The sequence below is a fragment of the Schistocerca serialis genome, chromosome 7 (assembly GCF_023864345.2).
Source record: "Schistocerca serialis cubense isolate TAMUIC-IGC-003099 chromosome 7, iqSchSeri2.2, whole genome shotgun sequence".
NCBI classification, from domain to species: Eukaryota; Metazoa; Arthropoda; class Insecta; order Orthoptera; family Acrididae; genus Schistocerca; species Schistocerca serialis.
Genome location: NC_064644.1, coordinates 310,367,904 through 310,390,605, shown reverse-complemented (window position 1 = coordinate 310,390,605; position 22,702 = coordinate 310,367,904). Strand labels below are relative to the sequence as shown.

At 41.3% G+C, this 22,702-nt stretch overlaps 1 protein-coding gene across 1 annotated transcript in view; it reads left to right on the top strand.

Moving 5' to 3' along the window:
* The window catches only part of LOC126413037 (A disintegrin and metalloproteinase with thrombospondin motifs 7-like), a 427,824-nt gene that overhangs the window by 363,944 nt on the left and 41,178 nt on the right, over nt 1–22,702 (top strand). Inside the window, exons 15-16 of the mRNA XM_050082931.1 lie at nt 14,238–14,364; nt 17,314–17,434. Coding sequence (XP_049938888.1) covers nt 14,238–14,364; nt 17,314–17,434 — 248 coding nt within the window. The remainder of the gene's footprint in view (nt 1–14,237; nt 14,365–17,313; nt 17,435–22,702) is intronic.

The following is a 22,702-nucleotide window of genomic DNA, read 5'->3' as shown; positions in this document are numbered from 1 at the left end:
TAGCCACCTTGTATAATGGAGATGGAAATAAAAATGCATTCTAACTACAGATCAGTAGAGCGACCTTTTAAAGGGTGCAGCCCCTCCAGGCCCACACCGCCTTGGAGACCATCTGAATAGCTGTACTGCCAGCTCCGTATTCTTAGTTGCAAATCGAGGAGTTTACGGGATGTGGTGCCTGATGTTACCTATGCTTCTGGATAGGATTACCCACTAACACAGGCCCATCGGGGTGATAGAAGTGGGCGAAAAGCGATGAACAGTAGCGGGTTTGAGGGCAGAGGGGAAAGTGGACGAAAAGCGATGAATAGTATTGGGTTTAAGGGCAGAGGGAAAAGTGGACAAAGAGCGATAAATAGTAGCGGGTTTAAGGGCAGAGGGAAAAGTGGACGAAGAGCGATGAATAGTAGTGGGTTTAAGGGCAGAGGGAAAAGTGGACGAAGAGCAATGAATAGTAGCGGGTTTAAGGGCAGAGGGAAAAGTGGACGAAGAGCGATGAATAGTAGTGGGTTTAAGGGCAGAAGGAAAAGTGGACGAAAAGCGATGAATAGTAGCGGGTTTGAGGGCAGAGTGAAAAGAGTGCCAAGGCAAGCGCCAAGGGAAAAAACCTCTGCGACAGCCAGGACGGGTAGTAAGAGCATTAGCGGATTTTCTTGCTATCTGCGACAGATCATGGGAGGGTAAGGTTAGTTAGTGTTTGGATATCGTGCAATACTCGGTGCTAGTGTCATACGTTGGATTCGCCATAAGAGTGTCAATCAGAAATGACGTGAGATACTGCTGGGTTGGGCACCGATGATGTCTCCTGGGCCGGCTGCAGTGTCTGCGTATTTGTAAAAGCGATAGTCGTCATATTACTATTCGATTAGCCACAGAATCGATCACACATTGTAAGAGGTTGTGTGGGTTCTGTTTGTGTTTAGTGAGCAAGATTTTGCTTCCCTGCTGTGGCCGGTTGAGTGGCTGTGTGATTAATCAGACGGTGTAAGTCAGCTACGCTGTGATGCAGGGGTTAGCCATTTTTGCGTTGTTTGTGAGCCTTGGCTTGCCATTGGTGGTTATGTGTCCCAATAAGGATTGTATTTGGACGATTGTGCTTCCACTTATGATCGCGGTCGTAGTTTCCCAGATTCGGTATGAAGGGGTTTCTCGAGAGTCTGGAGTTCATGTATAGCATGTGACGTGTTTTTTGAATACCTCCTACAAAGTATCTAGGCGATATTCATTGTGAATGACCACGGTGTGTTTGTATCGTGGAGAATGGCTTATGATAGTAGTATCTTCTTCTGTATGATTTGCAGGTAGCACAGGGGTGTTGGAGCTGCAAATCCCCAGACTGGAGATACATACGTCATCAACGGTCTAATCAGTGTCACTTATATGGACCTCGACACCCCCGTATTCAGTATAGTTTGCCTGTTGAGAATTGTGTAAAGTTGTTTGAGCCTCGTGTGTGATCGGTTGGCCGCGTATTGTATGTGGTCCCCCCCCCACCCCCTTGTTAGTTTCCGGTCCAGCTAGACATCTATGTACCTCACTTTCTCAAGGAGACGTGTTGGGCGTGTGTGAAGTGTTACTTGTTGGCACTGTTAGTGCCTGTGCATTTATTTCGGTCTACGTGTGAACAGCATTGCCTCCCACATGCCGACTTTTATTTTAACCCGCCATCGTTCCAACCAAGGTTCGGCAGTTGAAAGTGCAGTCTTTAGTCGTGAGTTGATGTTTGATGACTTCCAGTCTTGCGCTAGGATTGCGTTGACATCCGCGTAGATGGCAACCACTGTGTTTTGTGCAGTTGGTAGATTGTTTATGCAGAAGTTAAACAAGAGGGGCCTCAGGATACTGGCTTGGGGTACTCCAGCTTGTATACTGTGTCGTGTTGACTGTTTTCCCCGAACGTCAGTGTTGAAGTATCTGTTGGTGAGATATGAGTGTATGAGACCTACAAGTACGTCAGGGAAACCAACGTCGCTAAGTTAGTACAAGAGGCAATTGCGCCAGAGACGATCGAAGGCTTTCTCGATGGCTAAGAACAGTGCCCCTGCTGAGTCTGGGACAATACAGCTAGTGTACACCGTTCATTCCGTAAGCGAAGAGCCGTTTCAATATTACATTTTAGCGTATTGTAGTAGGAAGGGTTGTCAGAAAGCGAAGTTCCCCGCTGAATTGGAGTGCACCATAGCGACGTCATTAGAATATTCATTCGCTGCCGAGAGTGCAAAACAGAGAAGATCTACCTCGCCGTGATCACCCACTATCAACAATATGTAATGATTTTTGTCTTTGAATTATCGATTCTCACGAGGAGAAGGCAACAGAACAGTACGCCACATATTTAGAGGAAACTAAGAGGACTGTGTTGGCCCAGACAGTTCGGAGCCTCCTCCACACGATCACTTTGTCCTCTTTGTCTCCTTTACGAGCAAACCCTCAGCAATGTGGTGAGCGAATGAGATGGGCGTGAGAACACTTGAAACGGAATATTGATCAATTACTTTGGGCTCTTGTCACCTACAGGTGCAGGACATATCTGGCTTTTGATTATTGTCGTAACAGAGTGCGGATTCGACCAGGTATAGTTGCAGCCCTGGGTTCAGTGACGATACAGATCAGTCACATTTTTGACCGTTATCACGTAAGCACTTTTTCTGACACTTTTCTTCACTGTCGAGGGTAATTTGAGGCTTTACAATGTAGGGGCAGAATCGTCCAACCTACTGTCGGATCCTACAGTCAATATTTCGCGATGGGTTTTCCTTTCAAGACGATAACGCACGAGAACGTCATGCCCACCTAGTGATCATCTTCGTTCTGGAATGAGGAATCAACTGAATTCAATGGTCTGCCATATCTGCTGACGTAGACCCGAATGAGCATACTTGAGGCCATTTGAAACTCGCAATTTGTTGTTATCTAATCGAATAACCTCAGGAGGGTTGCCGTCAGTGAGTGGGACAGGCTCGTTTAGAAACATATCTGTTATATTGTGGGCAACATATCAAGGAGGATCCAAGCATGTTAAAGTGCATGGGCTCGAGCACGTGATTTTGAATATAACCCACTGACAGATTTTGAATTCACAAGTGTACTCGCTTTCGAAAAATCTTTATTTTGGTTGTTTTCTATTTATTTCACATTAAAATTATCTACATGAGCTTCATCAGGATTTTTATTACATTCGTTGCAAAATGATTTTTTGAGCAATTTATTTCGTTAAACAACCACTTTGGCACTCTTCAACCTGATGAAATTACTGCAGGCAAGCGATTATGTAGCTTTTATCTCTGTGCACCCTATTCCACCATCCTAATGGAGTCCTTGAGCGCAAACGGTGGGCAACTTGTGCACATTGGTGTCACGTGGTGCAGATCCTGAATACGATCAAGCGCCAATTTCGAAGGCGACAGTGCAGTGTTGGACCGTAATTACAGTGGCCCTAAAATAAAAAGTAATACCAGGCGTGCATGCTGAACGGACGGTATTGAGCGTGTGAAGTAATACACCCAACGGCATGCACGACTTCATTTGGCTCTACTCAGAAGAAGATTGCGACAAAAATAACTATAGTGTCAGAGACCGTTTCATCAAAAACGGAGAAAAACATCTCATGTCCATGCGTATACGCAAAGAAAGTAGTTGAGTGTGCGCCACGAATGGGAAGTGACGGAACTAATTATGATAACGGGAACGACCCTGCCAAAGTAAACTATACACATCATTATCGTGTTCAAACAAGTGAGAGATGCGTGTATCCACTCAAGAATGAAGGATCAAGAAAATCTGGTCAAAAACTATAACTTGATACCAGTTTCCTCCGGCAGGTCTTATGAATCATTTTGAAAATAATATGAAATACCAACTTTGCCAGAAGAAAGCATGAAACCAAAAAACTAAATCACCATGGATTTTTTTGTGTATATCACCGTGTTGGAAAATAGAGAGAAAGAAACACACCATTAAAATGCCTCATATATTTCCGTGGAACGTGAAAGGGTCTAGAATCCGCGTGCAGGAACAGACTGTTACTATAGGCGAAACTAATATGTTTTTCTCTCGGAGACTCATCTCAAAGACACTGATGTAAATCTGTCAAGAGGCTGTAGGTATACAAAGAGGCGCCCTCAGTGGTGAAAGAATTAAATATGGAGGTCATATTCGTCATCGGCCTACACAACTCCTCGCGTCCTTTCCCATTACTAACTTGCTAGCAGTCTTTGTAACAGTGTACGTGACGTAAAGGGTAGCCCACTCCATAAGAAAGCAATGTTGTCATTTGCGGCAGTATTAACGTATATAACGTGCCATAAGGCGTCACCACTCTTCACACAGAGACGTTTAGTGCCTCATACTCTTACACTGAGCCGGCCGGTGTGGCCGAGCGGTTCTAGGCGCTTCAGTCTGGAACGGCGCGACCGCTACGGTCGCAGGTTCGAATCCTGCCTCGGGAATGGTTGTATGTGATGTCCTTAGGTTAGTTAGGTTTAAGTAGTTCTAAGTTCTAGGGGACTGATGACCTCAGATGTTAAGTCCCATAGTGCTCAGAGCCATTTGAACCATTTTTCTTACACTGAGATCAGCTGTGTCTTCTGAACAAGGCGCGGAGCACATACTTCACTGCTACGGGGTAATTCGCTGCCATTGATCTCTTGATGTGCTCCCTGGTATTTGCCCACAGTTGACCACTATCCACTGTTGGACACACCTATCTGTTCGAGCAGTGCTCAGTAAGTAGCTACCAGAAATGGCGCTCATCAAGGCCTTCTAGACCCTGTACAACCGTTGAAAGATTATGAGATTGCAGTTGTGTAGAAAACATGACTGTAATTGATTTTTTACTTTTTTAAAACAAAGTTAATCTTTAAGAGCAGCTTTAACAGTGACATTTACGCACATCTGACTAACGATAGAGTATTTACGCGCATGTGACTAATGTAGAATATACAAATGTAATCGATTGATAATTAACCAGCAGTCGCTTTAGGCTAATAAGAAATATACAGACTCAGCGGACTAATAATGAATATACAAACGCAACTGACTGATACTGAATATACATCTGACTGTAATGAATATTTAAACGCAACAGAACTAACTTACTATTTTTAAAATAAAAATGCACACACGGATAGCGTTTCTTACAGCATTGAAGAAAACAATATCGTCTACTCTATTTTTCTGTGTACTAACGACACTTTAAACTTTCCAGCAGCCCTTTGGAGTTAGCGGGCGACTGGCACTTACCTTTTATCTTCACTGCAGTGTGCTTCACACCGAACCATAAAGCTGAAATAGAGCCCTGCTGTGCAACACCTTGTAATCAGTAATCGTGCTGTGGACTAAATAAGTCCTGACGACGTGGTCACTAGGATACTGTCTCATTTGATCTAAGTATTTCTTTACTAAATCTTCACAGAAGGTCCATTTTAAGAAAAAGGTTTAGAAGTTGCAGACGTAGACGGCACGTGATGAACTAGTGCGAAACAAATCTTCTGTCCCGGTTAATAATACAAGTGCAATATTCGCACGCAGCACAGTTAATAATCAAATTACTTTAAACTAAAGGCACAAGTGTTCATCACAACCATCACATTTTTCATTCCAGAACAAAGCATTCAAGAACAAAGGAGATCTCAAACCAAAAATCACGAAGTCAGTTTTCCGTTTAGATTCTGTTTTCATAAAGTTGATTTAGCAACAGAAATTGTAAATAATAATATAAGGCGACCCCTCAGACCATGCTGGATTCACATCGCCCCGAAGATCTCAGATTCCTGCAGTTGACAAAAAATGTTCGTTGACGCTGACTCAAATAACCATAACTTCCGACGCCTTACGAGAGAGCATTCTTATTTCGGCACAGCCACACGGATTCTGGACTCAGTCAATACCTGATAATACATACGACTTTGGGCTCACTAACCAAATGTTCAAATGCGTGCGAAATCTAATGGGACTTAACTGCTAAGATCGTCAGTCCCTGAGCTTACACACTACTTAAGCTAAATTATCCTACGGACAAACACACACACCCATGCCCGAGGGAGGACTCGAAACTCCGCTGGGACCAGCCGCACAGTCCATGACTGCAGCGCCTTAGACCGCTCTGCTAATCCCGCGCGGCGTCACTAACCAACACGTGGTTACTCCCCAGGAAGTTGCGATACACCACATATTTGAACGTAATCAATTCCCAAGCAGTTACGGAATACGCGGCCGATAAGCGACCAAGCAAGTGGACTCTCACAAAGGAACGTTTTGGCACGTTAATTAACGAATCATTACATGTATAGAAACACACCATACTAGAACAAGGCATGTAATAAATGCGAAAGGTAATACAGTACTAAAATGACTAGTTGGCTGAGGGCCACTTGGACTTCGAAGAGTTTTTAACTATCAATTTCATGAATTAATGCAAGGAATTAATTCCAAAACCGAGAGGAGACAGGTAGTGACCAAGATGATATAAAGTTAATTCTCGCTGTCTCGCACGAGTACCCCACCACTCAGATACTTCAACAGCGGTAGTGGCAAGGTTTCACTGACAGCGGCTCCGACACAGGTATTTCACGAGAGGTCATGGGTCGCTCTTTGTTCTCCGTTTCCTTAATCTGAGAGTCTAACATATCCCACTTGAACAATGGTCGCAGATTGCGCTCAGCTGGATCATTGTAATGAACCACAGCTAACGTGTTATATTTGACCAACATGAACGCCAGGATATGCTCGAGAAAGCAAAGCTGCGTATGATTCACGCATAGCTGTCTCTCTTATCGTACATGTCAAATATGCATGCGACCTGTGTTAAAACAGATAAGAATTCTAAAATAGCACATTAAAAAACTAATTACCCGTTGTTACTAAGTCAGTAGCGCATAGCAGGGACCTTTCGCCGACTATGTTTGGGCAGTGTGACTGTGTTCCTCAGCGGATGTGCCACTAAAACGCTGATGAGTCCATTCGGAACTATTTGGGTCATCTGCTAACGCTGGCTATTCCCTGGTGACACTTTGTAATCAGGGGCACGTGTGGTGGTCTATGACTGTTTAAATACCGACTAATTCTACATAACTTCTCAGCTTCTCGGAGAGCAGTTGTCAAACGCCTGCAAAGTATGCAGGCGAACAAGAAGACACTATGGCGTGTATTACTGAATTTTATAAATCGTTGTATAAGATTCGTATTTGTATGAGAGACTATCAAGAGGATTTCGAGCAAGGTAGCACGTTCGCAGTTCCTAGTAAAATTCCCAGTTTAAGATTTCTTATTTTTCTGGCCTTTATCCCATATCGGCGTGTTAATCTGTTAGTGGTATTGAGTGGCTACATGCCTCCACCTCCCCCTCACACTAAGGGAGATGGCTCTTCTGAACCCCGTCTATTTGCGGCTAATATTATCCACTGTACATGGGTATCAACCTGGTATTCATGTAGTCGAATGTAGGAAACCGCCTGAAAACCAAGTCCAGGCTGTCCCCCACAACGGCCATCATCGTCAAACTTTTGGGTGAATTCAATCTGGACCCTGAACGACTATAAAACGATCTCATGAGATTATAACGCAAAACGATTGCAAAGTAAATCGTGCCATATCACACTAATCAGCTGATCCACAACCTTGCTTCTTAGCAACCACTGAAAATAACTAAAACGGTTTCACAATTCTCCGAACTGCTGCTGCCGTCTCTGAACTGCCACAACTCATCGCTCGACTTCCAAGAACAAAGTGAGCTTTAAACTTCTTCGCAAGCATGGTCCGACTAACCGTCAGGTATCTGAGTGGCTGCAAGGCTGTGGAACTCGCCAAAGGTAATCACGCTATCCTGAAGTGTCTCAGAGAGACTTAACTCAAAGAGTCTACACAGAATATCAATACTGGTTGCCGAACATCTTTGGGAAAAGTTAACAAAGTGTACTTCGCTAGTGAAAAAAAAAAACTATAGAAAAAGTTGAAAGTGCCGCTTAACTTACCAGATCATTACTAAAGCAACAAAATTCATACATCGTAAAAGTATTTAAAGGCTTCCACAGCTATTTACCGAACCACTAAACTAATACAATGATACTTGTCCACTTACGTTTCAGCAACAGTAGTTCCCGTTGCACTATACTTTATTATACCTTGCTATACCTTATTATCCTTCTCTATACTCTGCCCTTAATCGGGCAAGTAGGTTAGAAAATTTAAAAAGGGAAATGAGTAGGTTAAAGTTAGATATAGCGGGAATTAGGGAAGTTCGGTGGCAGGAGGATCAAGCCTTCTGGTCAGATGAATACAGGATTATAAATACAAAACCAAATAGGGATAATGCAGGAGTTGGTTTAATAATAAATAGGAAAATAGGAATGCGGGTAAGCTACTACAAACAGCATAGTGAACGCATTATTGTGGCCAAGATAGATACGAAGCCCACGCCTACCACAGTAGTACAAGTTTATATGCCAACTAACTCCGTAGATGACGAAGAGATTGATGAAATGTATGATGAGATAAAATAAATTATTCAGATAGTGAACGGAGGCGAAAATTTAATAGTCATGGGTGACTGGAATTTGATAGTAGGAAAAGGGAGAGAAGGAACCGTAGTAGGTGAATATGGTTTGGGGGGAAGAAATGAAAGAGGAAGCCGCCTGGTAGAATTTTGCACAGAGCATAACTTAATCATAGCTAACACTTGGTTCAAGATTCATAAAAGAAGGTTGTATACCTGGAAGAATCCTGGAGATACTAAAAGGTATCAGATAGATTATATATTGGTAAGACAGAGATTCAGGAACCAGGTTTTAAATTGTAAGACATTTCCAGGGGCAGATGTGGACTCTGACTACAATCTATTGGCTATGAACTGTAGGTTAAAACTGAAGAAACTGCAAAAAGGTGAGAATTTGAGGAAATGGGACCTGGATAAACTGAAAGAACCATAGGTTGTATAGAGCTTCAGGGAGAGCATTAGGAAACGATTGACAAGAATGGGGCAAAGAAATACAGTAGAAGAAGAATGGGTTTTTTTGGGAGACGAAATAGTGAAGGAAGCAGAGGATCAAGTAGGTAAAAAGATTGGGTAAATAAAGAGACACTGAATGTAATTGATGAAAGGAGAAAATATAAAAATGCAGTTAGTGAAACAGGCAAAAAGGAATACAAACGTCTCAAAAATGAAATCGACAAAACTACAAAATGGCTAAGCAGGGATGGCTAGAGGACAAATGTAAGGATGTAGAGGCACATATCACTAGGCGTAAGATAGATACAGCCTACAGGAAAATTAAAGAGACCTTTGGAGAAAACAGAACCACTTGTATGAATATCAAGAGCTCAGATGGAAACCCAGTTCTAAGCAAAGAAGGGAAAGCAGAAAGGTGGAAGGAATATAGAGAGGGTCTATACAAGGGCGATGTTCTAGAGGACAATATTATAGAAAGAAAAGAGAATGTAGATGAAGATGAAATAGGAGATATGATACTGCGTGGAGAGTTTGACAGAGCACTGAAAGACCTAAGTCAAAACAAGGCCCCGGTAGTAGACAACATTCCATGAGAACTACTGATAGCCTTGGGAGAGCCAGGCCTAACAAAACTCTATCATCTGGTGAGCAAGATGTATGAGACAGGCGAAATACCGTCAGACTTCCAGAAGAATATAATAATTCCAATCCCAAAGAAAGCAGGTGTTGACAGATGTGAAACTTACCGAACTACCAGTTTAATAAGCCATGGCTGCAAAATACTAACACGAATTCTTTACAGACGAAAGGAAAAACTGGTAGAAGCCGACCTCGGGGAAGATCAGTTTGGATTCTGTAGAAATGTTGGAACACGTGAGCCAATACTGACCCTACGACTTACCTTAGAAAATATATTAAGAAAAGGCCAACCTACGTTTCTAGCATTTGTAGACTTAGAGAAAGCTTTTGACAATGTTGACTGGAATACTCTCTTTCAAATTCTTAAGGTGGCACATGTAAAATACAGGAAGCGAAACGCTATTTACAATTTGTACAAAACCCAGATGGCAGTTATAAGAGTCGAGGGGCACGAAAGGAAAGCAGTAGTTGGGAAGGGAGTGAGACAGGGTTGTAGCCTCTCCACGATGTATACTGAGCAAGCAGTAAAGGAAACAAAAGAAAAAATTGGAGTTGGAATTAAAATCCATGGAAAAAAAATAAAAACTTTGAGGTTCACCGATGACATTGTAATTCTGTCAGAGACAGCAAAGGATCTGGAAGAGCAGCTGAACGGAATGGACAGTCTTTTGAAAGGAGGATATAAGATGAACATCAACAAAAGCAAAACGAAAATAATGGAATGTAGTCGAATTAAGTCGCGTGATGCTGCGGGAATTAGATTAGGAAATGAGACGCTTAAAGTAGTAAAGGAGTTTTGGTATTTGGGGAGCAAAATAACTGATGATGGTCGAAGTAGACTGGCAATGGCAAGAAAGCGTTTCTGAAGAAGAGAAATTTGTTTACATCGAGTATAGATTTAAGTGTCAGGAAGTCGTTTCTGAAAGTATCTGTATGGAGTGTAGCCATGTATGGAAGTGAAACATGGACGATAAATAGTTTAGACAAGAAGAGATTAGAAGCTTTCTAAATGTGGTATTACAGAAGGATGCTGAAGATTAGATGGGTAGATCACATATCGAATGAGGAGGCACTGAATAGAATCGGAGAGAAGAGAAATTTGTGGCACAACTGGAGTAGAAGAAGGGATCGGTTGGTAGTGCATATTCTGAGGCATCAGGGGATCACCAATTTAGTATTGGAGGGCAGCGTGGAGGGTAAAAATCGTAGAGGGAGACCAAGAGATGAATACACTAAACAGATTCAGAAGGATGTAGGTTGCAATAGGTACTAGGAGATGAAGAACCTTGCACAGGATAGGATAGCAAAGAGATCTGCGTTAAACCAGTCTCTGGACTGAAGACCACAACAACAACATACTCTTTGGAGTAATAATTTTTTAAAAAAGTGAATGCTATTTTCTTGGACCAGTCGATGCCCAATTCGAAACTGAATTGTGGGTATGGCCTCTTCTTAGTGAGATGATTTTCCTATGTGACTGCAATTGTGCTGGCTTGAGGTTGCAGATCGAAATTTTTTCTGGAGAATCTTTAATGTGGCTCCTGATCACGAGCATATCGGAACATGATAAGTCTTATCACTCCCCCACATAGGATACGTGACTGATTTACCGATCAGCCAGTGCAAAGATAGAGCTCTGGAGGCCACCGTACAATTTCAGTACTAAATTACTGCAGCAGCTCTTGTAAAACATTTATGACTGATGCTTCAGTTCCTTTCTGCTTTTTACAAGGACCCTGAAAACATTACTTGCTTCCAGTGACGTATTAGTCCAGTGTAATGATGAAAAATGAGCCATAAACCAGGACAAAATTCCTTCAGAAGCGTTTTGAGTGGTATCCAATTCAACAAATGTTGCTTTTTAGCAAATCCAAAATCAAGAAAAATTGGACCATGGGAAAGTACCAAAAAATCAAATTAAAAATTTCGTCCGCTTTTCGAGCTATTGAATACTTAGTCTGAAGATATAGTACACAAGTCATGTCACTAGATGCTATATTAATGACTGGTAAGTACCTAATAGATACTTTTCCAGAGTTTTGAAGATTTGAGTTATTGTATACAGTTGCATCATTCCAGACCAATTGGAACGATCTCTTCCCGGAAATGACCAAGATAATAGCCAGAGGACATCAATATTGTTATGATGTTGGCACCATTTGCTTCTAGTTTATGGACGATTTCTCGAAGATTTGTACTCTCGTATCGTAACATGGACAATGTCCTTTATAGCGCTGTCTGTGACATATCTCGGAACAATGGGTCGCAATTTAATTTCTATTGCTGTAGCACCAATGATTCCCATGCTGGAAATGTACTAGTCCTATCTAACGTTCGAATATTATGATCAACATTGTGTGGCACAAACAGTAATGCATTATTGTCTATCAGATCCTCTGAAAAACTGCTACTTACTATTGCGCAATTCGTTTTTAATTTAATAACTTATATGTAGGAAGAAGAGAAACTCAGGTGATGGAGAACGTCGATAGTGTAACGTGACCTGAAGTTGTGATACATTTGAACTGTTACATCTGTCTGCAGTGGGCATATTAAAGCTCTTGGTCTTATACTCTGCATTTTACACTGGCCAATATTTTGGAAAAGAATATTCTTAAGTTGCCAAGGATGTTATCCATAGTCTTTATCGTAGTGAGATTATCTATTGATGGATAAGTAACTTTCATTGCTATTTCACTGTCTTTCACATTACTTACAGTTGCCTCCGTTATGTGTATCTTTTGTAACTCAGGATCTGTTGAATTTGTATGGTAAGATCTAAGAATTTGACCAGCAGTCCCTTTTAATGTTACGGTGTCAGCCTTTACACATTCACCAGATGTTACAACACTCTCACCATTATGTTCTTCAGACTTTCTTTTCATGTGCCTTCGATCATAAGTTTTGCAATCATTTTCTTTCAGATACTCTTCCATTTTTGAAATAAGATCCACAACTAATAAGATCCTCGACGTTATCATCAAGGTAATTACATATACTTAGGAAAGCTACTTCTTGTTCCTCTTTGATTGGTCGCCCTTCTAACTGTCTCTTTAAGAACTGCTCGGTAGTGCATATTCGTGAGAAATATTTTTCCCACTACGAAAATTTGCACAAAATGTGCGGCAGTAGACGCAGTCAGCAGCATGCTCATCTGTAAGAAAATAATCTATGTGCCCTTTTACCACATAAGACCATTCGTCACAGTGTTTCTCACAGCATTTTTGACGGTTTCAGCAAATACGGACGTTTGTACTTTCACTTGACCTGATTCCGGTTCTGTATTTTAAAGGAGAATCCTCTATTTTTCCACAAAACAAGCCATCAGTTGGGCCGAAAAATGGTCCGTCAGCTAAACGGGGACTTCTCTTTTGAATGCATATATTAATTGTCGATTGTTGTTTCTTCCATACGTCAAAGCTTTTCTTATCGGTGTGATTTTTCGGCACAGCACATGCCGTTTGCCTCCAGCACTTACGAAGTTACCGCTTCCACTGAGTTTACTGGCCGCGTTTATGTCATCAGCACCCTTCTGCATTAGTTATTTATTTCTAATTTCTACTACCAGTCTCTTTTTTATTTTATGTTTATTCTAACATAAGACAACGTGTTTCGAATATGTTCTGTTCATCTTCAGGCGTTTATACATACACACATACAGAGAAATGTTACTTGAAAATAAAGTCTTAAACTAGATTAATCTAGAGCTCTTTGTTCATTGTGCGGCTGGTGTGGCATTTAGGGGGGAGGATGGGGCAGTGGATGGCTGGAAATCGAAATCAGTGGTGTCTCCTGCTTGTTTTCTCACTTGTGATTGACTATGTATGATATCACAGCCTGTATAGGATGCAGATAGATTTGCATCATTTATGTGTTACGAAAATAGTGTGAAAGTCTTTTATATGACAGTTGATCTCTTACGATTTCATCATCTTGCTGCTTCACTTGCGTCACTGGTGTACTGGCGGAGCTGTTGATCAACATTACACTACTGCACATTGTATTTTGTCACTGATTGCCAACGTAATTCACTGCACAAATTGCTTCGACGTAATTCACACAACACAAGATGGCGACTGTAGCATGTGTATCTGTATCGATTACCGAGGTTTTGTATCGATATTATTGGTACTGACAGATTTGTAGTCAGTTATTTACATTGACGTATCTTGAATCTGTTGAGTTAGTACTGGCTTAATACTGTTGCATTAGAGTGACTGACTCTTGACCGTCTTCGAATTATTTTTTGCAAATACAACAACACATCCAACAGCTGCCATTTGTAATAAACCTTATCTGGAAGAAGAAAATGTTCTTCAAATCTCGTACATTTGTTAAGGTAACACATTTTAAAATATTAATCTTACACTAACAAATAAAATAATTTTGGACAACGACCACCATTTTTAATTTGATTTTAGGCACTTTTCCATGGTGTGATTTTGTTTAGCTTAGGTTATGTTAAATGGTAAAGTCTGTTGAACTCAATACCACTTTAATCATTTGTGACGCAATTTTGCCCAAGTTAAATCGTAATTTGACAAACTATAACGAGTTACTGTTGTTATCTGAGTTTATTGGAAGCCGCGCTGAACACCATCCATGAAGCAAAGCATTTGCTTAGCAGGAGAGTTGGTTTCCCGGCGTGTTGCAGGGTACACGAAGGTGGTCACCGTACCCACCGGCTCTCGTCACCTCAGCGTGGAGGAGCTGGGCCCCACCGAGAATACGATTGCAGTCTCCGATGAAAAAGGGGAGATCTTCTTCCTGAACGGAAACTAGTGAGTACCGCAGTGTTAACAGGAATTTTTGTAAGGTTAGCTTTTCACCTTTGTTATCGCATAGGCTAACCGAGTGCTGTTATTTTGTCGTAGAAAAGCCACTTTTTGCAAGGAAGCGCTTTAAAACAATTATTTTGCGTCTTACATAGAGGAGCGAGTCTGTATTTGCATATCCAGTGCTCATGTGTCTAGCATCTTGAATGAAAGCTATGAAACTTAAAAGGTGTTACAGATTTAAATATTTCATGCTGACAAATCTGCAGCACTGGTTCTTACCACAAAGGGACATAACAGAAATAGGGCTTTACGATAAGTAAACATGTGCAGTTGACAGCAGTGCTGAACAGAAATCATTAGCTTTTGAGATCGATAGTAATAAATTAACCATAAGCATACTGAAATTACCGGCTGAGGACGACTGGGTACCTATAAAATAATGAAGTTGATATTATCTTGAGGTGTCCTATCCACGTTCAATAAAAAACTGAAACCACATGACACATTGTCATGAGAAATACCGCAATTGTATATTTTTTTATTTTATGACAATTTGCAAATGACACTGTTCAGATAATTATTTTTAAAAAGCTGAAAGATAACATATCACTTTCCTGCGAAAGGCAGAGGTCCCAGGGCCGAGTCCCATTCCCGCACACATTTAATACCTGCTTATTTACTTATTTATTTATCTACCCTGATCTGATTACGGTCAGTAGGCCCTCTCTTACATCTGAGTAGTATTTCGCACATTCCTTACCTTTAGTAGATCATAGTTACCTAAGAAACAGCAATTTTAGTATGACAAATAGTATTAAAATGATCTGAGTCTCTGAAGTGGCAGTGTGAGTAAATAATACTGACTATGGACTAATGAAGTTAATAATGGCAATACTTTTACAACTGCTGATGCTGCCTGTATTAATGATAATGTTGTTATTGTTGTTGTCTTCAGTCCTGAGACTGGTTTGATGCAGCTCACCATGCTACTCTGTCCTGTGCAAACTTCTTCATCTCCCAGTACTTACTGCAACCTACATTCTTCTGAATCTGCTTAGTATATTCATCTCTTGGTCTCCCTCTACGATTTTTACCCTCCACGCTGCCCTCCAGTATTAAACTGGTGATCCCTTGATTCCTCATAACCTGTCCTACCAACCGATCCTTTCTTCTAGTCAAGTTGTGCCACAAACTCCTCTTCACTCCAATTCTATTCAATACCTCCTTATTAGTTATGTGATCTGCCCATCTAATCTTCAGCATTCTTCTGTAGCACCGCATTTCGAATGCTTCTATTCTCTTCTTGTCCAAACTATTTATGGTCCATCTTTCACTTCCATACATGGCTACACTCCATACAAATACTTTCAGAAACGACTTCCTGACACTTAAATCAATACCCGATGTTAACAAATTTCTCTTTTTCAGAAACGCTTTCCTTGCCATTGCCAGTCTACATTTTATATCCTCTCTACTTCGACCATCATCAGTTATTTTGCTCCCCAAATACCAAAACTCGTTTACTACTTTAAGCGTCTCATTTCCTAATCTAATTCCCTCAGCATCACCCGACTTAATTCGACTACATTCCATTATCCTCGTTTTGCTTTTGTTGATGTTCATCTTATATCCTCCTTTCAAGACACTGTCCATTCCGTTCGACTGCTCTTCCAAGTCCTTTGCTGTCTCTGACAGAATTACAATGTCATCGGCGAACCTCAAAGTTTTTATTTCTTCTCCATGGATTTTAATACCTACTCCGAATATTTCTTTTGTTTCCTTCACTGCTTGCTCAATATACAGATTGAATAACATCGGGGACAAGCTACAGCCCTGTCTCACCCCCTCCCAACCACTGCTTCCCTTTCATGTCCCTCGACTCTTATAACTGCCATCTGGTTTCTGTACAAATTGTAAACAGCCTTTCGCTCCCTGTATTTTATCCCTGCCATCTTCAGAATTTGAAAGACATTAATGATAATAATAATAATAATAATTAATAATTATAATAATTATTATTATTATAACAACAATAAAGATAGTGGCTGGTATAAAAAGAATTTATAGATGTACAAATTAGATATTTCTGATGTAGAGAGTTCTGGGGAAAGGAAATTTAACAGGTAAGAATACTAGGAAATGAGGAAGGGCTTGTTTGAAAGAAAAATGTGCAGGAGTAACGAATGCATCCAGGGACAAGGTAGTTATTATTGTTGCTTATGTGATTATCTGTCTTTTGAAACTAGAGCTGTTATTCAGTTTGAAAAAGTGGGTGAACGGTGGACTGGGACAGAAATGATTTTGCTCTGTTGGGAATGAGTGTTTCTGCCATGTTGTTCAGACTAGAGCGTTAAGGTTGAGAAGAGCTATGAGAGACAGTGTAAGTTGATAAGACAATAGGAATGGTAAGGAAATCTCTGTGCTTGTCTTTGTGCAGCTAGGGTAGCTGTGCATATGATGGTGAAATACGATTAAAGAGTCAAACATCACAGATATAACGAACAGAGGGACATTCATAATCAGTTCCAGGTGCCGCGATCTTGATGAGAAAGGCCTAAAGGCCTAGCAGGATACCATCTCTGTACACAATAACTGGAAGTATAAGTGTTTGTACAAGTTTCTTCTTCAGGTCAAGAAGGAAGAGCATTTTAAATTTTGTAGGAAATGAAGAGATGCTGATGCCTCCTCACTTCTACGAATAAATTCATGTCTCTCATTGTACTTTAGCATTTTAAAAGGATTATGGTTCGTGTAATATTAATGACACGCCGCAGGAGTTTATTTTAGCGCTTGAGAGCATGACCTTCCGCCTTTTTGTCGGAAAACTCAGTGCTCTGGAAGCACAATTTAAAATCTGGCGTCAGATGTGGAGACTGTTCAACGATAAGTTGACGGCGATATGCAGGTAGGAGGTTATCACAGTAGCAGTGAGCTTCCTGCTGTGTGTTGCAGCACGGAGGAGGCGGACGGCGAGTACCGGATGGGCGGGGCGCTCGCCTTCTACAGCCATCCCCAGCCCAATCAGGAGCGACTGGACGTCCCGGGCCCCACGCAGCAGGCGCTCACTATACACGTGAGTACGAGACCACGAAACCAGCACTAGCTCCCTATACTCCTGACTTCATCTGCGTCTACATCTACAGCGATGGTCACTAAAATTGCAGCTTCTGGAGGACAACAAGTAACTAAGTTTCGCTTATAGCACGCATACATTTTAATAGTAAGAATTAATTTTGTGTGTGATTTTTGAGTACACAGGGTCAGAAATTTAGTACAGGGAGCTGCCACCTCTGGCAGCAACAAATCTATGCTGGATGGGCATCGAACCCAGCTGAACTAGGATGACAGATTCGGGTACAGTTGCAACTCTGTGCCAGAGTTTATCGGTCGTACTGGCTAGATACTGGTAGCGTGATAGACTCTCGGCAACCTATACATAAATAAACTCGCCAGACAAAAAATTACTTCCCTTAGAAAAATAATTACAAGTATTGTTTGTTTACTATCGTGTAATTCCTCCCCCGCCTTCCACCTTGGAATTGATAACCTCCTGATGCCTCCTCACTTCTACGAATAAATTCATGTCTCTCATTGTACTTTAGCATTTTAAAAGGATTATGGTTCGTGTAATATTAATGACACTTCTTAGAAGTAGATACCTTAGGGGTTGCGAAGCAACTCAAATCGCTTGATACGGGCAAGTCTTCAGGTTCAGATTACGCTGATACAATAGCTCCCTACTTAGCACTCATATACAACCGCTCGCTCACCGATAGATCTGTACCTACAGATTGGAAAATTGCGCAGGTCGCACCAGTGTTTAAGAAGGGTAGTAGGAGTAACCCATCTAACTACAGACCTATATCATTGACGTCGGTTTGCAGTAGGGTTTTGGAGCATATACTGTATTCAAACATTATGAATCACCTCGAAGGGAACGATCTATTGATACGTAATCAGCATGGTTTCAGAAAACATCGTTCTTGTGCAACGCTGCTAGCTCTTTATTCGCACGAAGTAATGGCCGCTATCGACAGGGGATCTCAAGTTGATTCCGTATTTCTAGATTTCCGGAAAGCTTTTGACACCGTTCCTCACAAGCGACTTCTAATCAAGCTGCGGGCCTATGGGGTATCGTCTCAGTTGTGCGACTGGATTCGTGATTTCCTGTCAGGAAGGTCGCAGTTTGTAGTAATAGACGGCAAATCATCGAGTAAAACTGAAGTGATATCAAGTGTTCCCCAGGGAAGCGTCCTGGGACCCCTGCTGTTTCTGATCTATATAAATGACCTGGCTGACAATCTGAGCAGTTCTCTTAGGTTGTTCGCAGATGATACTGTAATTTACCGTCTAGTAAGGTCATCCGAAGACCAGTATCAGTTGCAAAGCGATTTAGAAAGATTGCTGTATGGTGTGGCAGGTGGCAGTTGTCGCTAAATAACGAAAAGTGTGAGGTGATCCACATGAGTTCCAAAACAAATCCGTTGGAATTCGATTACTCGATAAATTGTACAATTCTCAACGCTGTCAATTCAACTAAGTACCTGGGTGTTAAAATTACGAACAACTTCAGTTGGAAAGACCACATAGATAATATTGTGGGGAAGGCGAGCCAAAGGTTGCGTTTCATTGGCAGGACACTTAGAAGATGCAACAAGTCCACTAAAGAGACAGCTTACACTACACTCGTTCGTCCTCTGTTAGAATACTGCTGCGCGGTGTGGGATACTTACCAGGTGGGATTGACGGATGACATCGAAAGGGTGCAAAAAAGGGCAGCTCGTTTTGTATTATCACGTAGTAGGGGAGAGAGTGTGGCAGATATGATACTCGAATGGGGATGGAAGTCATTACATCAAAGACGTTTTTCGTCGCGGCGAGATCTATTTACGAAATTTCAGTCACCAACTTTCTCTTCCGAATGCGAAAATATTTTGTTGAGCCCAACATACATAGGTAGGAATGATCATCAAAATAAAATAAGAGAAATCAGAGCTCGAACAGAAAGGTTTAAGTGTTCGTTTTTCCCGCGCGCTGTTCGGGAGTGGAATGGTAGAGAGACAGTATGATTGTGGTTCGACGAACCCTCTGCCAAGCATTTAAATGTGAATTGCAGAGTAGCCATGTAGATATAGATGTAGATTCGAGTAAGCAGTGAGTCGACAAGGCTTTGCAGGTACGGCGTAATCAGGTTAAGTTATCCGCTCAGGATTTGATCACACAGTTTTACCAAATTGCAGGGATGGTGATGTCGGGGTTTTACCCGCTGTTCCAGTATCATCCACAGATTTGCTATGGGGTTCAAGTCAGGTGACTTTGCAAGAGAGTCGAGACATAACAGTGTGGGGAAGTGTTCAGAAATTCAGCCACGTATTCCTCTGGTCCGATGAACTTAACCCGCTGTTCCAGTATCATCCACAGATTTGCTATGGGGTTCAAGTCAGGTGACTTTGCAGGAGAGTCGAGACATAACAGTGTGGGGAAGTGTTCAGAAATTCAGTCGCGTATTCCTCTGGTCCGATGAACTTTGCTGTTGTCGTCTTTATGTCCCTGTGCTCTTGTAGAGGTAGTGCGAGCGTTCATGAGCACATGAAACGATCCTGTGACATCTGTAGAGGGTTAACGACTCATCTGTGCGTTTCCAATAGAGTGACTAATTTTCTGTCCAGTGAGCTTATTTTCAGTAGGTGAGACATCTGCAGAACATATTGACTAGCGCAACAGTACAAAACCCACTGTATCAAGATGCGTCAGCTCGGCAAGGCCAACACAGGTCTTTCGTTATCTTGTTGAAAGATAACGTCACGGAAACCTCGAGGATAAAGCGCAGCCACCCGTCGTAAGTCAAAAAAGTAATGGCTGCTGTCCAATGGCATCACAAGCGCTGAATCAGCATGACAATGATGAGTACAATCTCGCAATGTTCGTTTTAATCAGTGCCTGCATATGCGGATACTGTCGCTATGATGCTACACTCGGAACCGGTAGTCTTCTGAAAAAACGACGTATTGGGAGTCTTGTATCCTGTGTTGTTCAGCACACCACTGCCCGTGCACCTGCTCTATGCTGCAGCATCAAGGGAAGCTGGGACTATGGCTGCCGTGCTGACAGTCCGTGATGCTGTAGACTTTGTCTCATTCTACAGCTACTCATCTACATACATACTCCGCAAGCCACCGCTCGATGTGTGGCGGAGGCTACCCCGTACGACTACTAGTCATTTCTTTTCTGTTCCATTTGCAAACAGAGCGAGGAAAAAGCGACTGTCTATACGCCTCCGTACGACCCCTTATCTCTCTAATCTTATCTTCACCGTCCTTACGCGAAATGATGTCATCAAAGTAACTTTGGTTACTGAAGTTAATAAATCTGTTTAGAAGGCTGGGAGAGGATTTCTTTTAGAAAGAGCAGGTTAACAGTTGTTAGCATCCCGCTTACATAATGAACTAACAGAATTTAATTTTTTATTTTATTTTTTATTTTATTTATTTATTTTTCCGTGGGACCACATTAAGGAGAAGTCTCCATGGTCATGGAACGAGTCAGCACATGAAATTATAACACGATTGTAGAAACAGATAAAATGAAATAAAACAAACATATTCAGGCGACACGTCGTTAGTTTAAATAAAGAAAATCAAGAATGTAACACTGGAATTTGCTTAATTTTTTAGCTCTTCCAGGAGCTCCTCGACAGTATAGAAGGAGTGAGCCATGAGGAAACTCTTCAGTTTAGACTTAAAAGCGTTTGGGCTACTGCTAAGATTTTTGAGTTCTTGTGGTTAGCTTATTGAAAATGGATGCAGCAGAATACTGCACTCCTTTCTGCACAAGAGTCAAGGAAGTGCATTCTACATGCAGATTTGATTTCTGCCTAGTATTAACTGAGTGAAAGCTGCTAACTCTTGGGAATAAGCTAATATTGCTAACAACAAACGACATTAAAGAAAATATATACTGTGAGGGCAATGTCAAAATTCCCAGACTATTGAATAGGGGTCGACAAGAGGTTTTCGAACTTACACCACACATAGCTCGAACAGACCGTTTTTGAGCCAAAAATACCCTTTTTGAATCAGAAGAATTACCCCAAAAAATAATACCATATGACATAAGCGTATGAAAATATGCGAAGTAGACTACTTTTCGTGTTGAAATGTCACTTATTTCAGATACTGTTCTAATGGTAAATAAAGCGGCATTTAGTTTCTGAACAAGATCCTGAACACAACAGCTTACTATCTATCCGTACGCCTAGGAACTTGAACTGTTCCGTCTCGCTTATAACATGCCCATTCTGTCTCATTAAAATATCAGTTCTTGTTGAATTGTGAGTTAGAAACTGTAAAAACTGAGTCTTACTGTGATTTAGCATCAAATTATTTTCCACAAGCCACGAACTTATTTCATGAACTACATTATTTGATAATGTTTCAATATTACACACAAGATCCTTCACTACCAAGCTGGTGTCATCAGCAAACAGAAATATTTTTGAATCACCTGTAATACTAGAAGGCATATCATTTATATAAATAAGAAACAGCAGTGGCCCCAGCACCGATCCTTGGGGAACGCCCCATTTAACAGTGCCCCATTGGGACTGAACATCATTACCACTCTCAATATTGCGAGGAATTACCTTCTGCTTTCTGTTCTTAAAGTAAGAGGCGAACCAATTGTAAGCTACTCCCCTTACTCCATAATGTTACAACTTCTGCAGTAATATTTGTGGTCAACACAGTCAAAAGCCTTCGTTAAATCAAAGAAAACACCTAACGTTCGCAACCTTTTATTTAATCCGTCCAAAACCTCACAGAGAAAAGAGACGGTAGCATTTTCAGTTGTTAAGCCATTTCTAAAACCAAACTGTACATTTGACAGCAAATTATGTGAATTTAAATGCTGCAGTAACCTTGTATATACAACCCTCTCGATAACTTTAGCAAACACCGATGGCATAGAAATAGGTCTATAATTATCAACATTATCCCTGTCTCCCTTTTTATAAAGTGGCTTCACTACCAAGTACTTTAATCGGTCAGGAAACCGACCACTCCTAAAGGAAAAGTTACAGATATGGCTAAGTACTGGGCTAACATACATGGAACAATACTTCAGTATTCTGCTAGATACCCCGTCATATCCATGAGAGTTCTTTGTCTTTAGTGATTTAATTATTAACTCAATCTCCCTCTTGTCAGTATCATGGAGGAGCATTTCAGGTAACAGTCTCGGAAAACTTTTTTCTACGAGCGCTATATGATTCCCTGTTGGGACTAGGTTTCTATTTAGTTCACCTGCTATATTCAGAAAGTGATTATTAAATACTGTACATATT